This window comes from Pieris rapae, chromosome 16, assembly GCF_905147795.1.
Source record: "Pieris rapae chromosome 16, ilPieRapa1.1, whole genome shotgun sequence".
NCBI classification, from domain to species: Eukaryota; Metazoa; Arthropoda; class Insecta; order Lepidoptera; family Pieridae; genus Pieris; species Pieris rapae.
The window spans coordinates 6,358,633-6,380,955 of NC_059524.1; the positions used below are offsets into that span (position 1 = coordinate 6,358,633).

The 22,323-nt window shown below is 32.9% G+C and overlaps 1 protein-coding gene across 1 annotated transcript in view; it reads left to right on the forward strand.

Moving 5' to 3' along the window:
- Positions 1 to 20,254, forward strand: part of LOC110999102 (neuroligin-1) — a 57,243-nt gene extending 36,989 nt beyond the window's left edge. Inside the window, exons 3-15 of the mRNA XM_045631745.1 lie at positions 125 to 438; positions 775 to 992; positions 2,752 to 2,910; positions 3,622 to 3,810; positions 5,286 to 5,371; positions 6,494 to 6,661; positions 7,500 to 7,620; positions 8,283 to 8,479; positions 15,298 to 15,420; positions 15,873 to 16,018; positions 16,219 to 16,346; positions 16,525 to 16,677; positions 16,742 to 20,254. Coding sequence (XP_045487701.1) covers positions 248 to 438; positions 775 to 992; positions 2,752 to 2,910; positions 3,622 to 3,810; positions 5,286 to 5,371; positions 6,494 to 6,661; positions 7,500 to 7,620; positions 8,283 to 8,479; positions 15,298 to 15,420; positions 15,873 to 16,018; positions 16,219 to 16,346; positions 16,525 to 16,677; positions 16,742 to 17,628 — 2,766 coding nt within the window. The 5' untranslated portion in view covers positions 125 to 247 and the 3' untranslated portion in view covers positions 17,629 to 20,254. The remainder of the gene's footprint in view (positions 1 to 124; positions 439 to 774; positions 993 to 2,751; positions 2,911 to 3,621; positions 3,811 to 5,285; positions 5,372 to 6,493; positions 6,662 to 7,499; positions 7,621 to 8,282; positions 8,480 to 15,297; positions 15,421 to 15,872; positions 16,019 to 16,218; positions 16,347 to 16,524; positions 16,678 to 16,741) is intronic.
- The last annotated feature ends 2,069 nt before the right edge of the window (positions 20,255 to 22,323 follow it).

Here is a 22,323-nt window from a genome sequence, read left to right on the forward strand (position 1 = left end):
ATAATCGTTTATTTCTAATTAGTTAAAGCTAAACGTTAATAATTCGGCCACCATTTTTGAATTTTCATGAGTAGTAAAATATATATTATGTAGCATGCTACACGTTAATTGTATGTATGCTTAGTGGGCGCGAGCACGCAAGAAGAGTTTAGTGTCAAGATGAAAGGGCGATGCGGGGCTCGCTGGGCGGGACGCGACGCCGCGTGATGCCGGGCGGCGCGACGCCCGCACGCGCCCGCAGCGCGTGATGCGCGCGGACCGCGCCGCGCTCTACGCGTGGCTCGTCTGCTGCGCCGTCGCGCTCTCCACGCACAAGTACAGCACGCGCGTCGTTCGCACCAAATACGGACCCCTACGGGGCATTGTGGTCCATGCACACCCGCAAGTAGAGGCTTACTTGGGAGTGCCGTATGCCACACCTCCCCTCGGTAGCCTTAGGTAAATTGCATTTTGAGCGCAACGAAATAATAAAATTCATGACCTTTTGAATAACCAATTCGACTTAGGGTCCTTCAAGAAAAGAGCGTACCAATTCTTAAAAGGCCGGCAACGCACTCGCGAGCCCTCTGGCATTGAGAGTGTCCATGGGCGGCGGTATCACTTAACATCAGGTGAGCCTCCTGCCCGTTTGCCCCCTGTTCTATTTAAATAAAAAAATCTAAAACTAAAAACTGTTGGCACTTTCGTAGTTACAGCATAATATAAGTCTCGAAATTTGTACTTAATCATAACCTACAGTCTTAGACGACTACTCTACAATACCCTTTTCGAAAGATACATGCCGCCTGTGACGCCGTCTCAGTGGCGTACTCCACGGCTGGCAGACGCCGCGGGTCCCGCCTGCCCGCAGCGTCCGCCCCCCGCCGCCCCATGGGACGACGCCTTGCTCATCCACCCGCGCGCTCGAATCAAGCAGATTGAGAGACTGCTACCCATGCTTACTAACCAGAGTGAAGATTGCCTTTATGTCAACCTGTACGTGCCTGTAACTGGTAAGTTAATTAATTTTAATATTTTAAGAAGTTAAGGCATATTGAACAACATTTTTCATAGCTATATATGATTTATAAAACCTCGGTAAAAACTTCAGCTCCTTTAGAAACATTTTGTGTAGCAGTGACGCAGAGTTTATAGTTCGAATTTGATCACAATTTACTAAATTTTAAGTCAATTTACTATATATTTTTTATCTTAAATTAATTTATTAAAAAATTTAAAAACGTATTGTACATTTCAATTACTTGCAGTAGGTGAAAACATAAAACTCGATATATATGCGTGACATGTACATTAAAACGGAATTATCATTTTGATATCAAAAAATATATAATAAGAGATAGGTGAGATGGCTCGTTATTCCTTGCCAGTTTAATCGTAATTTATTCACATCATTCGCCGCTAATTCAGTGTCCGTTAAATAAGGTGCTATTTAAATATGCATCGCTATGCTTGCATGTAATAACATTTTAGGAATTCATTTGCTGTGTTTATTAAGCAAGTAAATTTTGACTCTAAACATTTGATGTTCGTGAAAGGCTAATTTAATTTTTAGGTTTGTGAATTTGGACTGAATATTTTTCAGTATACAGACGTTTCAATAGTCAACGCTTAATAGTTGACGTACTAAACATTGTTTAATTTTTTTTCTTTCCCTGTAGTCAAACGTCAACATTAAGATGCAGTACCTTGCCTTCTTTGCTTAGACTAGTTTTCTTAATTTTATTATGCTATTATGGTAAATTAGTTTGCAGATTTTGTTACAGATTAATTAGTTTGTTAACAGCTTAAGGGAGACGGCGACCAATATAATTATATAGAGTGGAAGGGCGACGAAGGGTGTCAAGACCTCAATTCCGTAGTGCATTGCAGTGCATCTTGCCCCCTGCAAGCAGTGCGGAAGTGAGGTTAAGACACTCTAAAGCAGCGATTCAAGACTCCCAGGACAATTTATAGCGGTTTCTTAAACTACTTTATAACTGCACTAATGCACAACATCCTTAGGATTCATATATCATGTAGCTAATAAATAATAGTTTTTATTATAAACAATAATGTTAAGATAACAACACCATTACGCTACTCACAAATTGTTCTAGCAAACGTGACAAAATAATTGCTTTAAAGGAAGTTGACTTAGGACAACAGATTTAATACTAAAACCAACTGAGTCCTAACTAGTTCTCAGTAAGTTAGTGATATAAAAAATGTGATTGCTTATATTACTCTGAAACCATGTTCACCACCAACCACTATAGCCTAGAATAAGAGGTATGATTATATAATAAACTTTATTTATCTTTTAATGTAATACAACAAGGTTATGTCAGACAAGCGTCCCATTGGTAGAGTAGAGTGAAGACTAGTGCGCACATATTTATGAATTTATCGCAAAACTTCTAGTCCTAGTTGAAGTTGTATCATAGCAACTCGCGGAGGTAATTAAGAGCAATATATTTTGTTCGACCCGGGTTGAAATTCTACCGGATCGGAAGTTTTGTGATTACTGTATTTATTCATAGACAATTGAAACAAATAATTATTGTATTGTAATAATAATGAACAATGCATATTTATAAACATTAAGAGTAATATTATTTTGGTTAGTCTAGATATGTTTGGCTCTCGTTCTACTCACTATAATGTATTGAATATAGCAATGGAAGAAATTCCTTTGTGTAACGAAATAGTGAGTTTTGTTATAAGTTCCTTCTTTACTATAAGTTGAAGTTGCCTTTTTAACTTATTCTACAGGTGCAGAGATGGAGTCTGAGAAAGCAAGATTGCCATGTCTTTTGTTCGTGCACGGGGAATCTTATGAATGGAGTTCGGGCAATGCGTACGACGGAACAACTTTAGCCGCACATGGCAACATCATTGTAGTTACTATCAACTTTAGATTAGGTGTTTTGGGTAAGTTAAAATAATACATATATTGTATATACCATAATCAAATTTATAAACGTTGAAAGGTTAGACGGAAGCTATAAGAATACATTTTATTGTTATTATTACAACACTCGTCGTACGTACAATACGTAAAAAAAAGAGTGTGTGTACTTATGTACACGCGTTAGAAGTTATACTTCTTTGCCGTATCAAAAAAAAAATAACTAAAATGCAGTAGTGATCAAGAATAAATATTAAAATTAATCAAAAATACTATCACCGTCGTATATGAAATTGATTTAAAAACACCAAAATAATATTTATTGATTCACACTGTTTAATTGTACTGTTACAAAACACGAGTTTATTTATTTATTTATTTGAGTTCTAAATATAAAATTACTAGTATATACAAATTGAAAATAGGTATTGATTTTCATGCCACCTTGACCTAACTTCATTCTGTTAATTTTGTGTCACATTAAAAAAAAGTTAAGTAAAATTTCACCCTCATAAATTTTTCATAACGCGACTAAAGAAGTATAACTTCAAAAACCTAGGATTTCAGAAACTTTATGTACAACAAAATCTCAAGAAAAATATATAAGTCTGTAACTTTAAGTCTTATCTATCTATAAACAGTATTACAAAAATAACTCAACTTATATTTTTGAAGTGATACGGGTAAATATACAACAGTCTTGTTCTTAAATATTTGTCACTATAATTTCACAGGTTTTTTAAAAACTGGTGCTAAAGGGTCAGCGCAGGGTAACTTTGGCCTAATGGATTTGGTTGCCGGACTGCATTGGTTACGTGAAAATCTACCTGCTTTTGGAGGTGATCCTGAAAAGGTGACTCTGATGGGTCATGGTACTGGTGCCGCATTGGCTAACTTCTTGGCCGTATCACCTGTATCTAGAGGTATTGTTTATAAATTAACATTAGAATTAGTAATACTGAGAATACGAAATGACGGAACAATTTATAATTTTAAAGAAATAATTGTTTACAGTTTGTCTCATAAGTTCTGAATTAACACAAATGATACCACAAATGACATACATAAATTTTTACTATTGAGTTTATTAATCTTCCAGTAATGACTTATTTAAAAAAGATGCTTTATTTTAAGCGTATAAATACGTTTTATCCAACAGTGTATTTCTCTCTAATGTTTGTCTAAAAATCTGATAATAGTTATAATAGAACTTTTTTTTTAATTTCCTATAGGCAGCATTTATATCTACACTGGGCAGGAGGCTCACCTGATGTTAAGTGATACCACCGCCCATGGACACTTTCAACGCCAGAGGGCTCGCGAGTGCATTGCAGGACTTTTAAGAATTGGATTATTTTTGAATGTACGCTAGACGACAAAAAAAGTATCACACGGTAGATTCAAATCAATTTCCATAAATAAACATGTTCTAGTGCAGTTAAATTTTAGATGAGAGGCTGAAAAACATTTGGGCTTGTCATCTATATGAAGCGTACACGTTTGTGTAGAATGAATAGTTTCATAGATAGAGCGATTGCCATTTGTCTAGTGCTGCGCTCGTTTTTGACATATCACAAAGAATCATGCAAATATTGTATTGAATTGTTGTTTAAAAAACAAACGAAACTTCTCTTTTATAATACTGTAACAAATTCTTTAGGTTTATTTACACAAACGTCCCCAAAACAATGGATGTTGGGGTTATAATTATCGTCATTTCCTTTATCCCGTCCATTGCTATAAAAATATAAATTGCGGTTATGGTAACATTGGATCGTTGTTGAGTCTGTGATTATGAATGACGCATGGGACCCATTGTTTGTAATTAGGCCGAGACTTTCCGTTATCTAGGGTACTATTATACACTATGATAATATATTTTTGTATTTTGCTCCTTGAATTTACTGAAATAGAGATTTTTTTACACTTAATTCGAATATAATGAGACTATATTTTGTAATAAATAATAATTTACGGGTTTATAAATAATAATAAATAAAAAAAAATTAAATTGTATACTTGCAAAATAATACTTGAGTCCATTGATAAAATTTTTTTAAATTATTTTATACTTATTGAAAACTTAAAATCAAATAACGACAATATATTACAAGTTCTTGTATTGATTAATGTGCCGTGATAAAATGTCGATTAAAAATAATCCAAAAGTATTAATATATAATTGCCATCATGCTTAATTTTGTGTTTTGTTTCAAAACATGCCGGTCAGTAAAAAGATTATGCACGGAAAGATATCAATGACAATACCTGTTAAGATTTATTAACGCGCCACTTCACATTGCCGCATTTTAAATATGGCTCTCACAAATAATATGGATGGCCTATTTACATAATCCATTTCGTAAATAACAAAACTAAATACGTTCATTCGTTTCAGAGCTGCTGAGGCGTGTCATTTTGTTAAGCGGATCCGGACTCAGTTCATGGGCACTGCAAAGGGATCCTCTGTCAATAAAACGAAAGGTTCGAAGCTATATATTTTTACTAACTTATAACCTTATCTGTGTGCATTTAGAATATTAAGATTGTTCCAATGCGATATGTTAAGGAGAGTTCGATTTAGGTACTTAGTTATGTTAGCTATCATATTAAAAGTAGTAAGAATACATGTGGAAAATTATGACATTGATATAGTGGTGTTTAATAAAGTAATAATGAGTATGAATCTTTTATTCAATCTTATTTTATTTTTCGACGCACTATACTTTCAGCTTTGTATATTTTGTATATCTTCTTTTTAAAGCTTTTCCGAATTTAAACAAATTTAGTGAGTTTGCCACTGCGTTGCATGCGTATGTTGCCATACAACTTTCTTATTTTACCTACGTACAAGCTCCCTAAAACAGAAGGTCCGATTAAAGTATTCGATTAATACGACCTCTTGAAAAAACAGCATCTTACCAGCGAATGGAATCGCCTTACATTTCTTTAGAGTTGGAGATAATGGTAGTCATGGACTGTTTCTTCGTTTTCGTGTCATAATAGTAAAGCCCACATAACAAACTCAAAACAAAATACTCAGAGTCGTTTATTTCTGTGCATCAGAAAACATTTGGGCACCCAGACCGTTGACACGTTTTTCTTGTGTATGAATACGTCCTAATGAAATCCTCATTTCTTTGTATATAAAATAAAAAGAGATATAGTATTTTCAACTATTTTAATCACTTGTTCAGTTACCACTAATGTAGTCCCGTGCTTAAGTCGTTCGTCGTTTATGTTATTGGAAGTTCTTGAAGCTTGAACTACTGCGCAAACATAGAATGAACCCATAATTTTTCTGACTTACCAGCTCCGTAGTAAACAAATTCATGCAGTTTATTATATTTTAGCGAGAACGTACATTTCATCCATTTTTAGGTACATGTTTGCATTTAAAAAACAAAAGATAATTGATTGTTTATTATTTTGTCTAGGTAACGCATTCACATTTTGATTTTTTTTTATTTCCAAGGAGAATGTGCCTCATTATAAATATTAAATTACATTAAATACGTCTAAAGAATCAAGCGATCATCTTTCCAATATTGTAATGTTATCAAGAATTTGCCTACAATAAACTTATAGTGATATTTGACGTCCTAGGTGGCAGAGCATACCGGTTGCCATGGTGACCTTCTAGAAGATGATATAGCACCCTGCCTCCGCAACAAGCCTCTGAGTGATTTGCTGTCTGTTCGGTTGGATCCTCCAAGATTTCTTGCAGGCTTCGCACCATTTGTTGACGGAACAGTAATAGTTAATCCTTCCCATGTAAGTGAGCTTTAGATACTGCTATTCAGTAATAAAAGTTGTTATATAAAAAATCATAATTTATTATATAACATTTTAATTAGTTACGCAATAATTCTACGACGTAGGTAAGTGAACAAGGACAGAAGCTACAGTATATATTTTTTATTACGTAAGATAAAATATTTTTAATTGTATACCTTACGCCATCAAGTTTCTCTAATAAATGTAACAAATGATGAGAGATGACTAACGTTCGGTTTTAACGAAGTATCTATCGCAATTGCTACGAGTCGTAGATGTATACAAGTAGAAATAACGTAATGAATAGTTATCGTTTGGGTTCCTATTTCAAAGCTTACTACTTGTTGCAATAACAATTGGTATTTTGGATATTGAAACCCAGGGAATATAATTACCATAAGTAACATGTCTTTAATAAAATCCCAGGGGCTCTTATTTCAGCCTTATAATAAATTTAAGAAATGTATTAAAGAAAAGCTGTGTAAAAAGGCTTACTATAAAGTTAGCGATTATCTAGTTGATAACAGGTCCTGGGACTAGTGCTGGGCAGGCTACTTGTAATTAATTTGCTATATTTGTTTTAAATATTGTAGATTTGATGATTTGCTTTTTTTTTAAACAGTATCAATAGTTTTTTACGCCGGCTTTTTCTCTCGGCCTATACCCTCTGTCTTCTAGAGATGCCAACAGGTTCGAATTTAATGACGTGGAATAAGTGATACCATGTTCTTATGTTCCAAAATAAACGTATTTATTTTTTAGAATTTATAAAATGAAATTACTAGTAAAATAATGACTTTAAAAAATTTAATGCATTTAAATGATTTGTAACCAGGCACCCCCTCCCACGGATAGTTCGCGGTTAGGGGCCGGCGCGGCGGCTGTGGCCAGCGCCGCCGGTCATGAATTAGCCGACTTCCCGCACAGAGAACTGCTTTTTGGACTCACTACTACGGGTATGGGGTCGTTGTAGCTTAGATGTATAAAACTATTTGAAAACGTCCCTTGAACTGAAATCTTCGAACCCACGGAGAACCAACGACTTAGGACTAAGAAATGATTCACTTACATATATACGAAGAAAATAAATTTACCTTATAATAAATTAAAATGTTGTAATATATCAAAGTTCTATATACTTTATAAAATACTATAAAGTATAAAAAAGCCTCCTCAGAGAGCAGTATTGGCCTAGTGGCTTCAGCGTGTGACTCTTATACCTGAGGTCGTAGGTTCGATCCCCGGCTGTGCACCAATGAAATTTCTTTCTATGGGCGCATTTAGCATTTGCTCGAACGGTGAAGGAAAACATCGTGAGGAAACCGACATCTCTTAGATCCAAAAAGTCGACGACGTGTGTCAGGCACTGGAGGCTGATCACCTAATTGCCCATTAGATAAAAAAATGATCATGAAACAGATTCAGAAATCTGAGGCCAAGACCTAAAGAGGTTGTAGCGCCACTGATTTTATTTGACGCACTTAAAATACTTTAAATAAAACCTAAAATTAAATATTCTATGAAATGGATGAATTTTCACTTTTTAATTAAATAGACGTGAATGCCAAAGCGTCGACTCATAAATTTATGCAAATGAATGACATGCCATTACTTGCAGAGTCTTACTTGGAATTCAATGCTCAAGACTTGGAGTTTGGCTTCAATGAGAGCCGCCGCGACCGCATTCTGCGTACATTCGTCCGAAACGCTTATTACTACCATCTCAACGAGATTTATTCAACTCTCAAAAACGAGTATACTGACTGGGATAAACCCGTGCAGAATCCGCTGAGTGTTCGTGACGCTACTCTAGAGGTAAGGGCGATTTTTTTTGCTTATTATTATATATATATATATATAATACTAGCGGATCCGACAGACGTTGTCCTGTCTATACGTCTTTAATTTGAAAATTTCAAACTTTTTTTAATAAGCTAAAACATTCTGGACCATTTTGATGAAAATTATTATTCAAATGTTATGACAATATCTAACGATCCAGCACATGGTCTACAATAACACAATGATAACAAAACTTTTTTTTAATTTGATCGCAGCGCTAACTGTCGGGACAGACTAAAATTAAAATTCGAATATTTTTTAAAATTTGACAGTGCGATGGTAGCGCCGTCTGTCGGGTCCAATGTAAAACATTCCAAAATCAACAACTACTAAATAATTTAAAAAAACATTGTCCAGCGGACAAAATTGTGAATCTAAACCATTCTCGAATCTCCACGAACACACACAAAAAATTTCATCAAAATTGGTCCAGTCGTTTAGGAGGAGTTCAGTCACATACACACGCACACAAGAATTATATATATTAAGATTATTGTTGTTATAATGAAAATCAAAACAAACAGAGATGTGTTTTGTTTCATCTGTAGAAAATTTCTTCTTTGTAATTAATCGAAACGTATTAGGGAGTGTATTTTCGTTGTACATTTTTTTTCATAATATTTTGAATAGAAATTAGTTTTAGGGCCTGTTTCACAATGTATGGATAAAGTGCCAAATAGCTATGCAACAGATAAATTATTCGAAAGATAAAAGTTCCAAATAAGATACCTCGAATTTCATGACGTATAGCGCTATCTGACAGTCGTGAAACGCAAAAATACTATTTATCATACCAATAAGTAACAAATAGCTTATTTGGAACTTATCCGGACATTGTGAAACAGGCCCTTATTCTGTAATACAGCAATTAAAGTCGAGAATGGTTTGACACAAAAAATGTTGTATAAAAAAAATGTTGTGTAAATTCTTAATTTTCATATAAGAAATTAATATCATTTTCATAAAGTAATGAGTAGGTACTGGTGTTTTCCGCAGGGAAATAAAAATAACATGTGGGGCGAAGATCGAAAACGTAATTCCAAATTGAGATCAAAATGATTTGTGTCAAGTTATTATGAATTTGTAACCTCTCGTAGACATAGAACAATTTAATTTGGTTCATGGACTTAAAACATTGATGTGTAAATATTTTTTTTTAATTTTAGCACTTAATACAAGTGGTTTGATTCAAATTCAAAAATAATTTATTCATGTAGGTTACATAATGTACACCTATGAATCTCAAAAAAAATATACATTGAATGCTTCTAATTTTACATTTACTGCCAGTTCTCAAATCAAGGGCGTATAAAGGAAGTGAAGAACTCTTTTGATTCGCCTAGTTTTTTCTTTAACACAACGTATATAAGGAGCTGCAACCATTACATCATGTTCCATATGATATCTTAAGTAATAAAGAATAATAAAATTAAATAAAATTAAATTAATTCACACCCACAACACATTAATAAGTTAGTTTAGTGGGTGTTGTGTTCGACTATAAATTTTGATTATTGGCAATGCATCACAATATTATTCATTCAAAAATACATTGTTTTTATTCATATAGTCTCTTGTTCACACTAGAACCATCTCTGTTTTGTGTGACTCTAGGCCGATTTTTTCAACCTTTTTTGTGCCACGCTTCCGTTCGTAACATAACTTTTAATATATAAAAAGAATTGTTCACTAAATTGTTAACTATAAAAATTATATTAAATAACTGTCATTTAAATTCCAAATAATTTTACTAAATTTGGGGACATACATTACAAACTGTATAGTAATTTAATGTATAATTATTCCCTGAATACTCAAATGATATCTGAGCTACAAGCTTCGAAGTTTAACGTATTCAATAGAAAAAAAACGGAAAAGCATTCATTTATATAGGTGACAACACTTATGATATCAGTAAAAATTATTACGAAATTATATTTACTATCAGATTCTCAAGATAAAGAAAAAAAAAATGTGCATAAGAGCGTACAAATTCTTAAAAGGCCGGCAACACACTCGCGAGCACTCTAGCATCGAGAGTGTCCATGGGCGGTTGTATCACTTAACATCAGCTGAGCCTCCTGCCCGTTTGCCCCTGTTCTATAAATAAAAAGTCTTAGAACATAATATGAGAACCTGCTACAAATTCTTCGCTACGCTTTTTAGTCGCCAAGAGTTTTGTTTTGAAAAATGCTTGTAAGCTGCAACGATTACATAATCGATACGATTACATAATAATGAAATTCATCAACTTTCATAAACTAACAGTCAAACGAACAGTATTTTTTGAGTATGTACCATAGATGTATTTTAATCTCAGTTTAACTGTAACTTTGGATGTATATAGATACATTACGAAATTTCACTTTAATGACCCGGCTAGCAATAAGCATTAATAAATTAAATCCATCTCGAACTAAGCTACAAAAGCTTTTCTTGTTTATGTTGAATTTTAATCAAGCCAAAATAAGAGATTGTCGGCATTCGGCTTAATGTATTTATTTCAGACCCTTCAAAACGATGTGGGTAAGGGAACGCTTTTGCGGTCGTAGTTAGAATGATTAATAAAGCGTTTGAGCCTTCATTTTTTATTTGCAAGAGAAAGTGCCTAACATTATTTATTAATACCAACCTAGCGTTTACTTATGGTTATTATTTCTCAACAATGCTACGTGGTAAACAGGCTGGGTTGAAGAATAAAAGGTAGATTTCGTTACATATCCACTCTTATGTACGTACAGTACCCAAAAAAATTATGGCGTCAACCGTACATGGGTACTACAGTAAACAAAACGACGAGTTTAAGAAAATAACATCTAGTTCAAACTGAGGTTAGAAATAAACGTTTTTATCGACGTAGAACGATAGCTTAGGAAATAGTTTACCCAATAAACTACAGATGGCAATGAAATATGAAGAGTTCTTTGTAAAAAAAAAATCCAAAGTCGGTTAAGTGGTTCTTGTGAATTTTGTCAACAAGTGTTTCCGAGTGTCGGCAATTATGTCGTAAGCACTGTAGATTTATATTATATTTCTTTAATTATCATACATCAAAATAAACTTGTATCGATAGGGTGATTGACGCAGGCGGTATTTAACTTAATTCATGATAGAAATATATTTGTGATAAAATTGACCTAACGCCAGTTCCTACACTAGATTTCATTTATACTGTAGTACATGATACATGTTTAAACCATTTCTTTTAGAAAAAGTGTTACATCGAATATTACATAAGTCAAATAACACCTTAAGTATGCGTGAATGTATGTGGAGACAGTGTGTTTAGATTTTACGCAATGTAACCCTCAAAACATTTTTGCGGCTATTTTGCGAAATCTATAAGGACGAATTGTAAATGAGATGGGCTAGCTGAATTTTCAAAGGATACGGAATAGGATACAATCTGTGTCGTGTTTTGTTATAACAATTTTTATTATAAGAAAATGTAAATTTACATACAAATGTTGAAAAATAATTATTGCCATACAAATTACAAAGTTATTATTACAACTAGCTGACCCGGCGAACTTTGTTCCGCCTTAGACGCCATAAATGAGCAGATTTTTGATTTTATTAAGTTAATTGTTTTATTATATAAAGTTGTCAGGTTGATCTAGCTGACCCGATAGTTATGACTATAAATATTGAATTCGAATTGGTATAATTCATAAAAAGAGTGTTTTTTATTCTAATGCTTTACGGTATACAACACACATACATTTTAAATGTATTGTCTACACTAATATTATAAAGAGGAAAACTTTGTTTGTTTGTTTGTTTGATTGTAATGAATAGGCTCATAAACTACTGCACCGATTTTAAAAACACCTTTCGAAAGCTACATTATCCACGAGTAATATAGGCTATATTTAATTTTGAACAAAAATAGGGTTCCGTAAGATATTAGGGTTTTTCGGACACAAGGTGTAAAAAATCAACCAAAAAAGTTACTTATTTTGCGTACCCTGCCTATACTATTAAAGATAGAACCATAAAATGTTCTAAGTAATTGTAGATCTTATAAATATCTACAAAAAAGTCCCGAACACACTATACCTATCTATGTCGAGTGAGGCACAATAACCATAAATGATATAAGTACATGGCAAAACGATGTTTGCCAGGTCAGCTAGTCACTACATAGTATAAAACAAAGTCGCTTTCTCTGTCCCTATGTCCCTTTGTATGCTTAAATCTTTGAAACTACGCAACTGATTTTGATGCGGTTTTTTTTAATAGATAGAGTGATTCAAGAGGAAGGTTTATATGTATTACATTTAATGGATGTTATGATGGATGATGATAGTGTAGAAGTACTGTTATTTTTGAGGTTTCGTAAATAATTACATTTTTTCCGCTTACATTGCAAACGCAGGCTGAACCCTACTTGTTTTATCAAAATAATGTACTAAGTATGATGGTATATGTCTATCTCTTATGGATAACTCACATTTTTATATACAACGTTCACACATTTTCTGTAGTGTGTCCTCTGTAGTGATACTAAATAGTACATATCAGCATTGCACCCGTGCGAAGCCGGGGCGGGTCGCTAGTTTATCAATAAAATAAGACTGACAGAATAATCGGTTTTAAACGTAATTTTTTTTTTCATTCTCTTTGACTATATTTGCAGCACGCATTCAGTCAATTCTATGTCAAATGTCTTAAGGTTACATTAAAAAAAGGTTACATTAAAAAGTTAAATAATTTTATATGGTGGTTAAGAAATTTTAAATTTTCTTTTTCCGCGCAATTTCCTTAATTTTTTCTTTCATAAGAACCTTCTCCTGATAATAACGAACAGAACAAAAAAAGAATTAGCGAAATCGGTCCAGCCGTTCAGGGGTGATGCCGTGACAACGGAAAACGGGTTTCATTTTCATATATATAGATAGATTAAGCAGAACAAAGGATAAAGAACACGTGATATTTTTAAATAGTAAGCTTAAGAAAATGTCAGCGCTACGGCGAGACTTCATTATAATGGAAGTTAATGATAACCTTTTCCCTTGTAATGTTCTATTATAACCTCTTTCATGTACAACTACAAACACTAAGATTTTTTATAAATAAACAATACTGAAGTCTCTTAAAAAACTCATTTACTACTATTAATTTGTGTCGAGTATATTTTATTACTGACCTAAATAGCAATATAAAACTATAGCAATGCTTTAGTAGTGAATAATCACATAAATGGCTTTAGATAATTTATCTTATCCTGTAGGGAATATGTCTTACTATTTATATGGTTAAACGTTCAATATTATTTGATCTTGCGTTTGTCATAATGATATCCTGGGGAAAAAATAATGTTGTCTTTTTCCGTTGCCTTACGCACCGCTGTTTTGCCGGTGTTGCCAACAAAATGTCTGACGACATTACACAGGCTACAGGGTACAGGCTTACTAAGCTGCCACTCGTTCAGTCCACTCGAGCTTCTTTAACTTATCACACAAGGCAAAGTAACAGGTAGAAGGAGACCTGGCCGCACGTCGTGGTTGAAAAACTTGAGACAGTGGTTTGGCCAAGCCATTGAAAGTCATTGCCATAGCCAGTGTAAAATCATTGTTCCAAAATTAAAATAGCCATTATTTATTTCTTTTTATTTATTTCATTATAAGTAAATAATAAAAAATAGCCATTATGATCGCCATCGATAAGGAGATGGTACTATAAGAAAAAGATTTGTCATGATGTGTTGTTACCACAGTCACAACCAATCACAAATGGAACACTAAAATAAATTTCATTTACTTCACCTTAGAACGAACCTAAGCTTATTTATAGAAAGGTTACTGGAAAGAACATCCAATTTCTTTACTTTAGTAATTTAAAATCCATTGAGATTGAGTTGAGTTGTAAAATCGTTGCAGCAATGAAATAGTAGCATTTGTTGCGTGCTTAATGTGGCTTCAGCCGTTAAGAGTGATATTTTCTACAAAAGAAAAGTCTGCTCCACTTTAGTCCTTATTTTATACATCACTAAGTATTGTAAAATGAATAAATAATGCATTACTGAAACAATAATAAATATATGGTTTTATTTTACGTATGTCCAAATGATTGTCAAATATAAAGCGACAATAGCACTTATTGGAATGTAACTCAATGATTAGCGCCCCAATAGGAAATAAATACTTTTGGTAGAGCGAATAAAAAAAAAATTTCAAATTAAATTAAATTTAGATAATATGAGGCTATAACTAAGCACGCTCTTGGAATTACTTATAATTTAATAAGTTTTGAATAGTTTTAGTTTACAGATAAGATATAAATCAATACTAACTTGTAAGCCAAATATAAAGTTGATGGAAGTAACGTCTTAGTTCCATGTAGACAATATATATAAACCTCAAATGGTATTTGAATGTTTTATCACATTTATTTGAATTCAATTTGACTTTCACTAGTGGAAATATTAATTAGTTTTTAGATAGAACAATCAACTAAGAAACCAAAAATATCCTTGATATTGATTCGTTATTTAACAGGATCCTTTTATTAACATACAGTAATACAATTGAATACATTAGTAACCGTAATATAACGTTGAATTTAATTACCATGACAACACGTTAATGACACTAAACGACTTATGTTAAGCGAGCAAATTTGGCCTTCTCAGTTTTAAATAAAACGGTATGCAAGTCATAATATAGTAAGTACCAAGTGTACCAAAAAGGTCATTCCCACTGAAACAATGTTGCATCGTTAATTAAGATAACCACCCTACTGGTTGTGTAATGACGTAAATATGTGATGAAAATTGAATTTTTCGCCAGATTCTTAGCGATGGCCGCACGGCAGCGCCTTTAATAAGATTGGGATACCTCCACGCTTTACGTCGCGGTTCAACCTATTTCACACATTTTCACTACCTTTCTCCAGAGAAGGACTATCCGCAGGTATGTATAATGATTTGTGGAACAAAATAAGGAGGCATAATTTTTATGATTATATTACTTATAGCTTGCGTAAAAATTGATATTTAATAAAAACATAGTAAACGTTGTAAAGGCATTTTGCGTTATAACCTTATTGAATATCTTTCAATTGTGAATTGGGAAAGAACGACAAAAGTATAAGTTAATATAATTTAGTAACATATAGAAATTGTCAGAATCTTTATATATTTTTTAATTTATATATTCTCTAATTAAAAAAAGTTTTTTTTTTGATCTAGAGTCGAGACGTTAGATGATTAGCCACTTGCCTGTATAATTATCGACGCAATGTCTTCACATAATAAAGAAGCCTAACTTCAAAGAAACAAGAATTTTTAAAACACAACTATCTACACTACCTACACATTAAAACCAATTAATTTATCTAATTACCACTTAATGTATTCAATTAGCGACCAGGATCGGTGCACGGCGAGGAGGTACCATTCTACCTTGGAATGCCATTATCTCAGGCCTACCATCACTTGAACTTTACATTACAAGAACAGCGTGTGTCGAAATTATGTATGCATTATGTGGCTAATTTTGTTCGTTATGGGTGAGTAACTTATAGTTTTTATTACTTAGATTACTTCCGATCAGTCCCCGTGCTTTAGTGGTACACGGATATTGCGTTCTTGAAAATTAACCCGAAGACTCGTTCGATTCCCTGTCAAACAAGGGCTTTATCTGGGACCTTTTCCAATCACCTGATCTTACCTAACAAGATTGAATTTATTTTACAAAAAATAATTTTAGGAACCCAAATGATCCCTCAGCGACTCCACCACCAAACCCAATGTTAGGTGAACCTGTCGCAGTAGGCCCTGATGATATCCCTTACTGGGACACCTACGATACAATAAACCAACTTTATATGGAAATGAGTGAGTTACTTTTAAATATTTTTTTTATAAATATATAATTACTTATTAAAAAAAACAAATATATTTAAATTTTTAATCTGAGTTCTGATCAATTATTTACCACAGAGAAAATATTCTTAGTTGGATATTATTTCATTTTATTGTAATTCTTATGCACCGGTAATGTTGTTTTTATTAGGTACTAAGCCTGGTATGAGAAGTCATTATCGTGGTCATAAAATGTCATTATGGTTATCACTGATCCCACAACTGCACCGACCTGGTTCCGATTTGCCTGACGCCGCCATGAGGCACCATCACTTTCAAGATGACAGCCAAAATTATTATGAAGGTAACAATATCTTACTATAAATTAGCCTTTAACTAAGTACATTAAAAAATCATATTTTCAATAGGAGCAGTTAGAGAGCAATCGATGTCAAGAGCTCACGTTCCACACGTTATAAATATTGGACGTGGTGGTGATAAAACTACGCCTTCGAGTCGTTCTGCATCACCGAAACCATCTCCCGCCCCTCCAGCTTCAACTGAATGTCCACCAAACGCTACAGTCACCCCCATACAAACTGATGACGCACTTCTACGAAGACTTGCCTCCTCGCATTACCAGTCATATACAGCAGCTCTCACCGTTACAATTGCCGTGGGATGCTTTTTATTGCTACTTAACGTACTGATTTTTGCTGGGATTTATCATCAAAGAGGGACGCGACCTCGAAGATGCAAAGATGATCTTACTGAGGCGGGAAGTTCTTCATCGTCTGATAATTATGACGCAAAAATTGATTATGATGTAAGAGCCTTTGAGGGGAAAGGGTTTGGCTTTGATTGTAAGTCGGCTCATGTGCCGCGTGGGTCAGGTTCCAAATTTGATTTACGAACTTTGTCAGACTGTGGTGAACCAACTTTCGGTGAATATAGTTGTTATGATGAAAAACATTTGGCCGCAAGGAGATCCTTGCCAGATGTGAGTGTTGGTAGTGCCATTGACGCTGGTAATGTTGTGTGTATAGACACACAAAAACCAGATATACAAAGAATAGAAGCACGCATTCAAGAAGCTGTAAGCAGGACTAGTACTTTCGAGCCTCGGGTTGTTGATAGTTCGACACAAGTGAAGTTTGGCCCTTTATGTGATGGCCAGGAAGTCCTCTCCGATTCAAATGGGGATTCCGAAGGTGCAGCTGGTTCAGGTATTTTAAGAGTTCCACCTGCACCAACAACACCAGCTCCTCCTGGTATTATGAAGAAAAGAGTTCAAATACAAGAGATATCAGTATGAGATTTGGAGAAATTAGACACTGCGGAAGTGGTTGTTAATGAAAGGACTGAATTATAAAGTGAAAAACGTTTTATGAACGTTATACTTAATAAATGTATATAATGTAAATTGAAACAAATCTTAATGTTTGTAAATATGTGAATTGTTGTTCGCACTGTTTCTGATATGATGCATACAAATCAAATAAATAAAGCTTGGTATGCTTTAAGCGATAGATAGGATGTTTTTTGATATTAAAATAAATACAGCAATAACACTGATTTTTGTTACTTAAAATTTAAATTATGGACGCCCTAACTATATTTTATTACTTATAAAAATATAGGATATCTTTTACGATCATATTATTCTGAAACGTTAATGAGACAGATACAGTAAAGAGAGAGACAGTAAATTTGACCGGGGTCCATATTACCGGCTTGTAAACCATTTAGCTATGAAAATATATAGGTTACAATAATACAGACTGCGGCACATTTGTTACAATTTAAGTATCCTGTTTTTACATGAAATGTGTGAATATTACAATAATAATATTAGAAGTGTACTAAGACTAACTTGCCAATGTAGGTGTATATATCAAAGTGTTTCAAAGTTGTAGTAATTATTAAGAACAATGCGTATGTTGTGATTTTTTGTAAATTTAATTTAAGTATGATACCTAAAAAGTGTGTAGTTTTTGATAAGTAAACGTATAAACTAAATACTTGATACTTTATGGACGAGCAATATCAAATTCTTATTAAATATGTTGAGGTGAACAGGGTAAAACAGTTTCCATCAATTGAATGAATTTGTGAAATACGATTCATACAAGAAATCATATTTTAAAATATTAAATATAAAAGTTTCAGCCGTATTTGTAATCCTTTTAGATATCCGTTTGATTTTTTTTAATCAATCGCCTTTACTTACTTCGTCTTAGGTTTTTTTAGTTTTATACGCATATCTCACTTTCAAATCGCTGAAAATGCGCAAATCCCGCTGCAAATAAATTTATCTATGTACATGTTTAAACGAAGCAAAATTAATTCGATTCAATCAATTTAACGTATAATGAATCGTATTTACAATATTGTTTCCGCACTATCTAATCTTTGATAAGATCGCTATATCATGAAATGAAACAAATGACAGGCGGGTGACCCTGTACTTCGTAAAAATAATATCTTAAATTGTTGGAAAATAACAGCTTATAGATACTTAATTTGCTCTGTGTTCGTCCATAATTTATCTTTGCAGGAATTGATGAGCATTAAGTATTTAAAAATCTAAATTGAATGATTTAATATTAAGTAAAGTATCCATATTGTGACAAAATGTTCTGTTGTTAATTATTTGCCATATTGATTATATAAATTAGATATCTTCCTAAAAGGAATTGCATATTAGTATTTTAAATATTTAACCACTTGATTATGGTTAATGTTTTAAGATTTTAGACTTTAAATATTAAAGTCGATGGTTTTAGGTTTACAGGTATGATGTATGCGCATTTAATCATTGAAAATATCTTATTAAAGTACATATAATCAGTCACTTTCTCTTTTGTCGTTACCTTTTTTGTATGAAAGTTGATGTAGTTCTCTCAATACAATTAAAACAAATTAATATCAAATAAAATTCATTATTGGATCAGCTCTGATCTGTGAATCTGTCGGTATTGCTGTTAGTAATTACGAGTAAGTTAATATTCCCGTCGGGATAACTTCATTTTATTTAGTATAATCTTAAATCCGAGCCTATGATTTAGTTCAAATAATAGCATATGTACAAAAAACATTTGCTTTCATTTATATAGAGAAGCAAAAAATCTATATTCTTGTGGATAACCCAGCTCATGAGTGTTCCTATTAATTTGAAACAGTTCAGATACTTTTAGTGCAACTTTATAACATTTCACGAAAAAGTAACACCCTGATTATTACATTGCAACGATTTGATAAATTATTTAACTCGATGCCAAATGTTAAATTTGAACGTTAATTAATAATTCTGGTATATAATTACTGCTTTTGACAGTGTTTATAGCAGGTGTATTTGTTGACTGTTGAACGTTGATGTAGCAAGTGTGGCATGCAAACGCAATATTGCGATAACACCCATTTTTATTATATTTTATTTATTCAAATCAAATGACTGAAAATAGGTGAAAAAATAATTTAATCGTTTCAAATCTGCGCCGGAGATGAACACAATTTGTAGTGTATACATTTATCTTTATAAATAAGACATCTGAGACAAATTCTTGGTTATGATGATAAATTAATTTATAAGATCAATTTGTGTATGTAAGTATTAGGATTGTAAAATAAACAATTTGTTATTGTCCAAAACATGAACCTTTTCTTTTTACACTTGTTATGTAATTTGAAGTTTAAAAAAATGATTTTAAGCTGCTTGTTGCTATTAATAAAATATATTTAATGATTTCTTCAAAGTTTATTTGTCGACTATGTATTAACTCTAGTGAATTGAGTGTATAGCTTATATAAACATTATTTAGATGCAATAAGATCAGTTGAAAATTGGTTTTAATTGAATGTAAATAATTTATGATGGCATTTTGTTACAGTCTGGTGTTATGTGGAGTGCGTAAAACATAGTATTGAATAAAATTTTGAAAGTAACTATGATTTTTAATGTTTAAAGAACTTTATTTCTCATTACAAAAACAGAAATATTTTATTTACATGAGAAACTTAATATTAATATGCATATATTATATACGAGCGAGATACACGTCGCCATTAGCCGTAACAATTTTAGTCAGCTATGTTCATTCTAACATGCATCTTTAATGCCTTTTTGAATTTGTCAAACACTCCAATATTACGAATTTGAGATGGTAATTGGTTAAATAATTGCACACCTTCATACCTAATAGATTTCTTCAAATTTATTAAGATTTTTTTTTTATTAAGATAATATTACCATGTCCAACCACAGGCCATGAGTTCTCGGCTTACATTCCCAGATTAAGCTAAAAGTTACATAAACTTCGATTTTTCGTGGTAAGTTTGAATGGTAGTGCTAAGTTTGGAATGATTGAACACATCTGGATAAACACGTAAAGTCGATCAAGGGTCTTCTCTTGTCTAACCATTCTAGTATAAGATTATGGAATAGAGCGCGCCCTATAATGGAATTAATACAGAACGGATTTTTATGTGTAGCACACTATTAATTATTTAAACGGTAAAAATCATTGCTAAGAATCAGCATGTTTTAAATCTAAAAAAGCCGTGCTTTTGATTTTACGTCTATTTTGTTGTTGCAAATTAAGTGATTTATTGTAATTACGGTAGTATTGCTACGGAAATACTTGCAATGCTAATATGCTTATAAAGAATAAATTATAACATTTCCTAACTAAAATATTGGTCACCTAGTAAATTTTAATATAAATTTAAAATTGGCCGATTCAGAATTACAACGCTCTTAAATTTCTGTTGATTGTTTTAGTATACCGATTCCCCTTTAATTTATTCGTACAAAGTCTGCGCAAACTTTACTTAGCAGTTTATTTCAGATTTCACTTCATAAAAGTGTACCACAATCCCGGCTTTATTTAAGAACTCCTTTGGATTTCCACTTTAACAACGAATAATATCTAGAGAATTTAACGTGTTTAAATTTCTACCATCTTTTTAGATGAATTTGACACACTAACGCGATAGATGTCACAACAATAATGTATATAAAGTAGGAGACACACTTTATGGAGACATTTTTGTATACCTAATTTTTTCTTTAACCTATATAATATATATGTAAGTCTATGTAGTTATAAATATTTAAATATGAGCATATTAAACCAACTAATTTCTGACCAATTTAACTATTAGTCTAGCTATTCAAAAGGGGAACGCTGCCAGTATCTTCAGAACCTTTCCTAAAGGGCTCCTTTTAATAAGAAAAAAAATTAGTGGCGCTACAACCTCTTTAGGTCCTGGCCTCAGATTTCTGAATCTGTTTCATGATCATTTTTAAATCTAATAGGCAAGTAGGTGGTCAGCCTCCAGTGCCTGACACACGTCGTCGACTTTTTGGGTCTAAGACATTTCGGTTTCCTCACGAGTTTATCCTTCACCGTTCGACCAAATGTTAAGAGCGCACATAGAAAGAAAGTCCATTGGTGCACAGCCCGGGATCGAACCTACCACCTCAGGTATGAGAGTCGCACGCTGAAGCCACAAGGCCAACACTACTCACTTATAATAAGTTATTATTAAAAAACATTATTTTTATTAAACTAATTGGGTATAGTTTAAAGGCGCCATGCCATATTTAACATAAGTTAGTATCTAGGCGTTTTTATTTAGGCAATAAAAATTCATGCACTCAAAATTAAATCATCAGTATATTAAAAAAAAAATTACCGAACACCAGTTTAGAAGGCACACTATAAAAGTTACTAGTACACTTCCGCTTTTAACATTTTTTAATTACATTCCACGTCAATTATACCAAGTGGCGTATTAAAAATAACCAACTTACAGCTTTCATTTTGGACATGCGAACAGTTTGTAACGAGCGAGGCGAATGATGCGGACCGTGAAACCTTCAAATTGAATTTTAAGCATCCAATTTGTTTACCCTGGTCCGCCTATACGAGACTATATATATGTATATCGTGCCGCCAGTTCCCACACTCGTAAAATGATTTCAGTTCACACCGTGATTTGAGAGAGG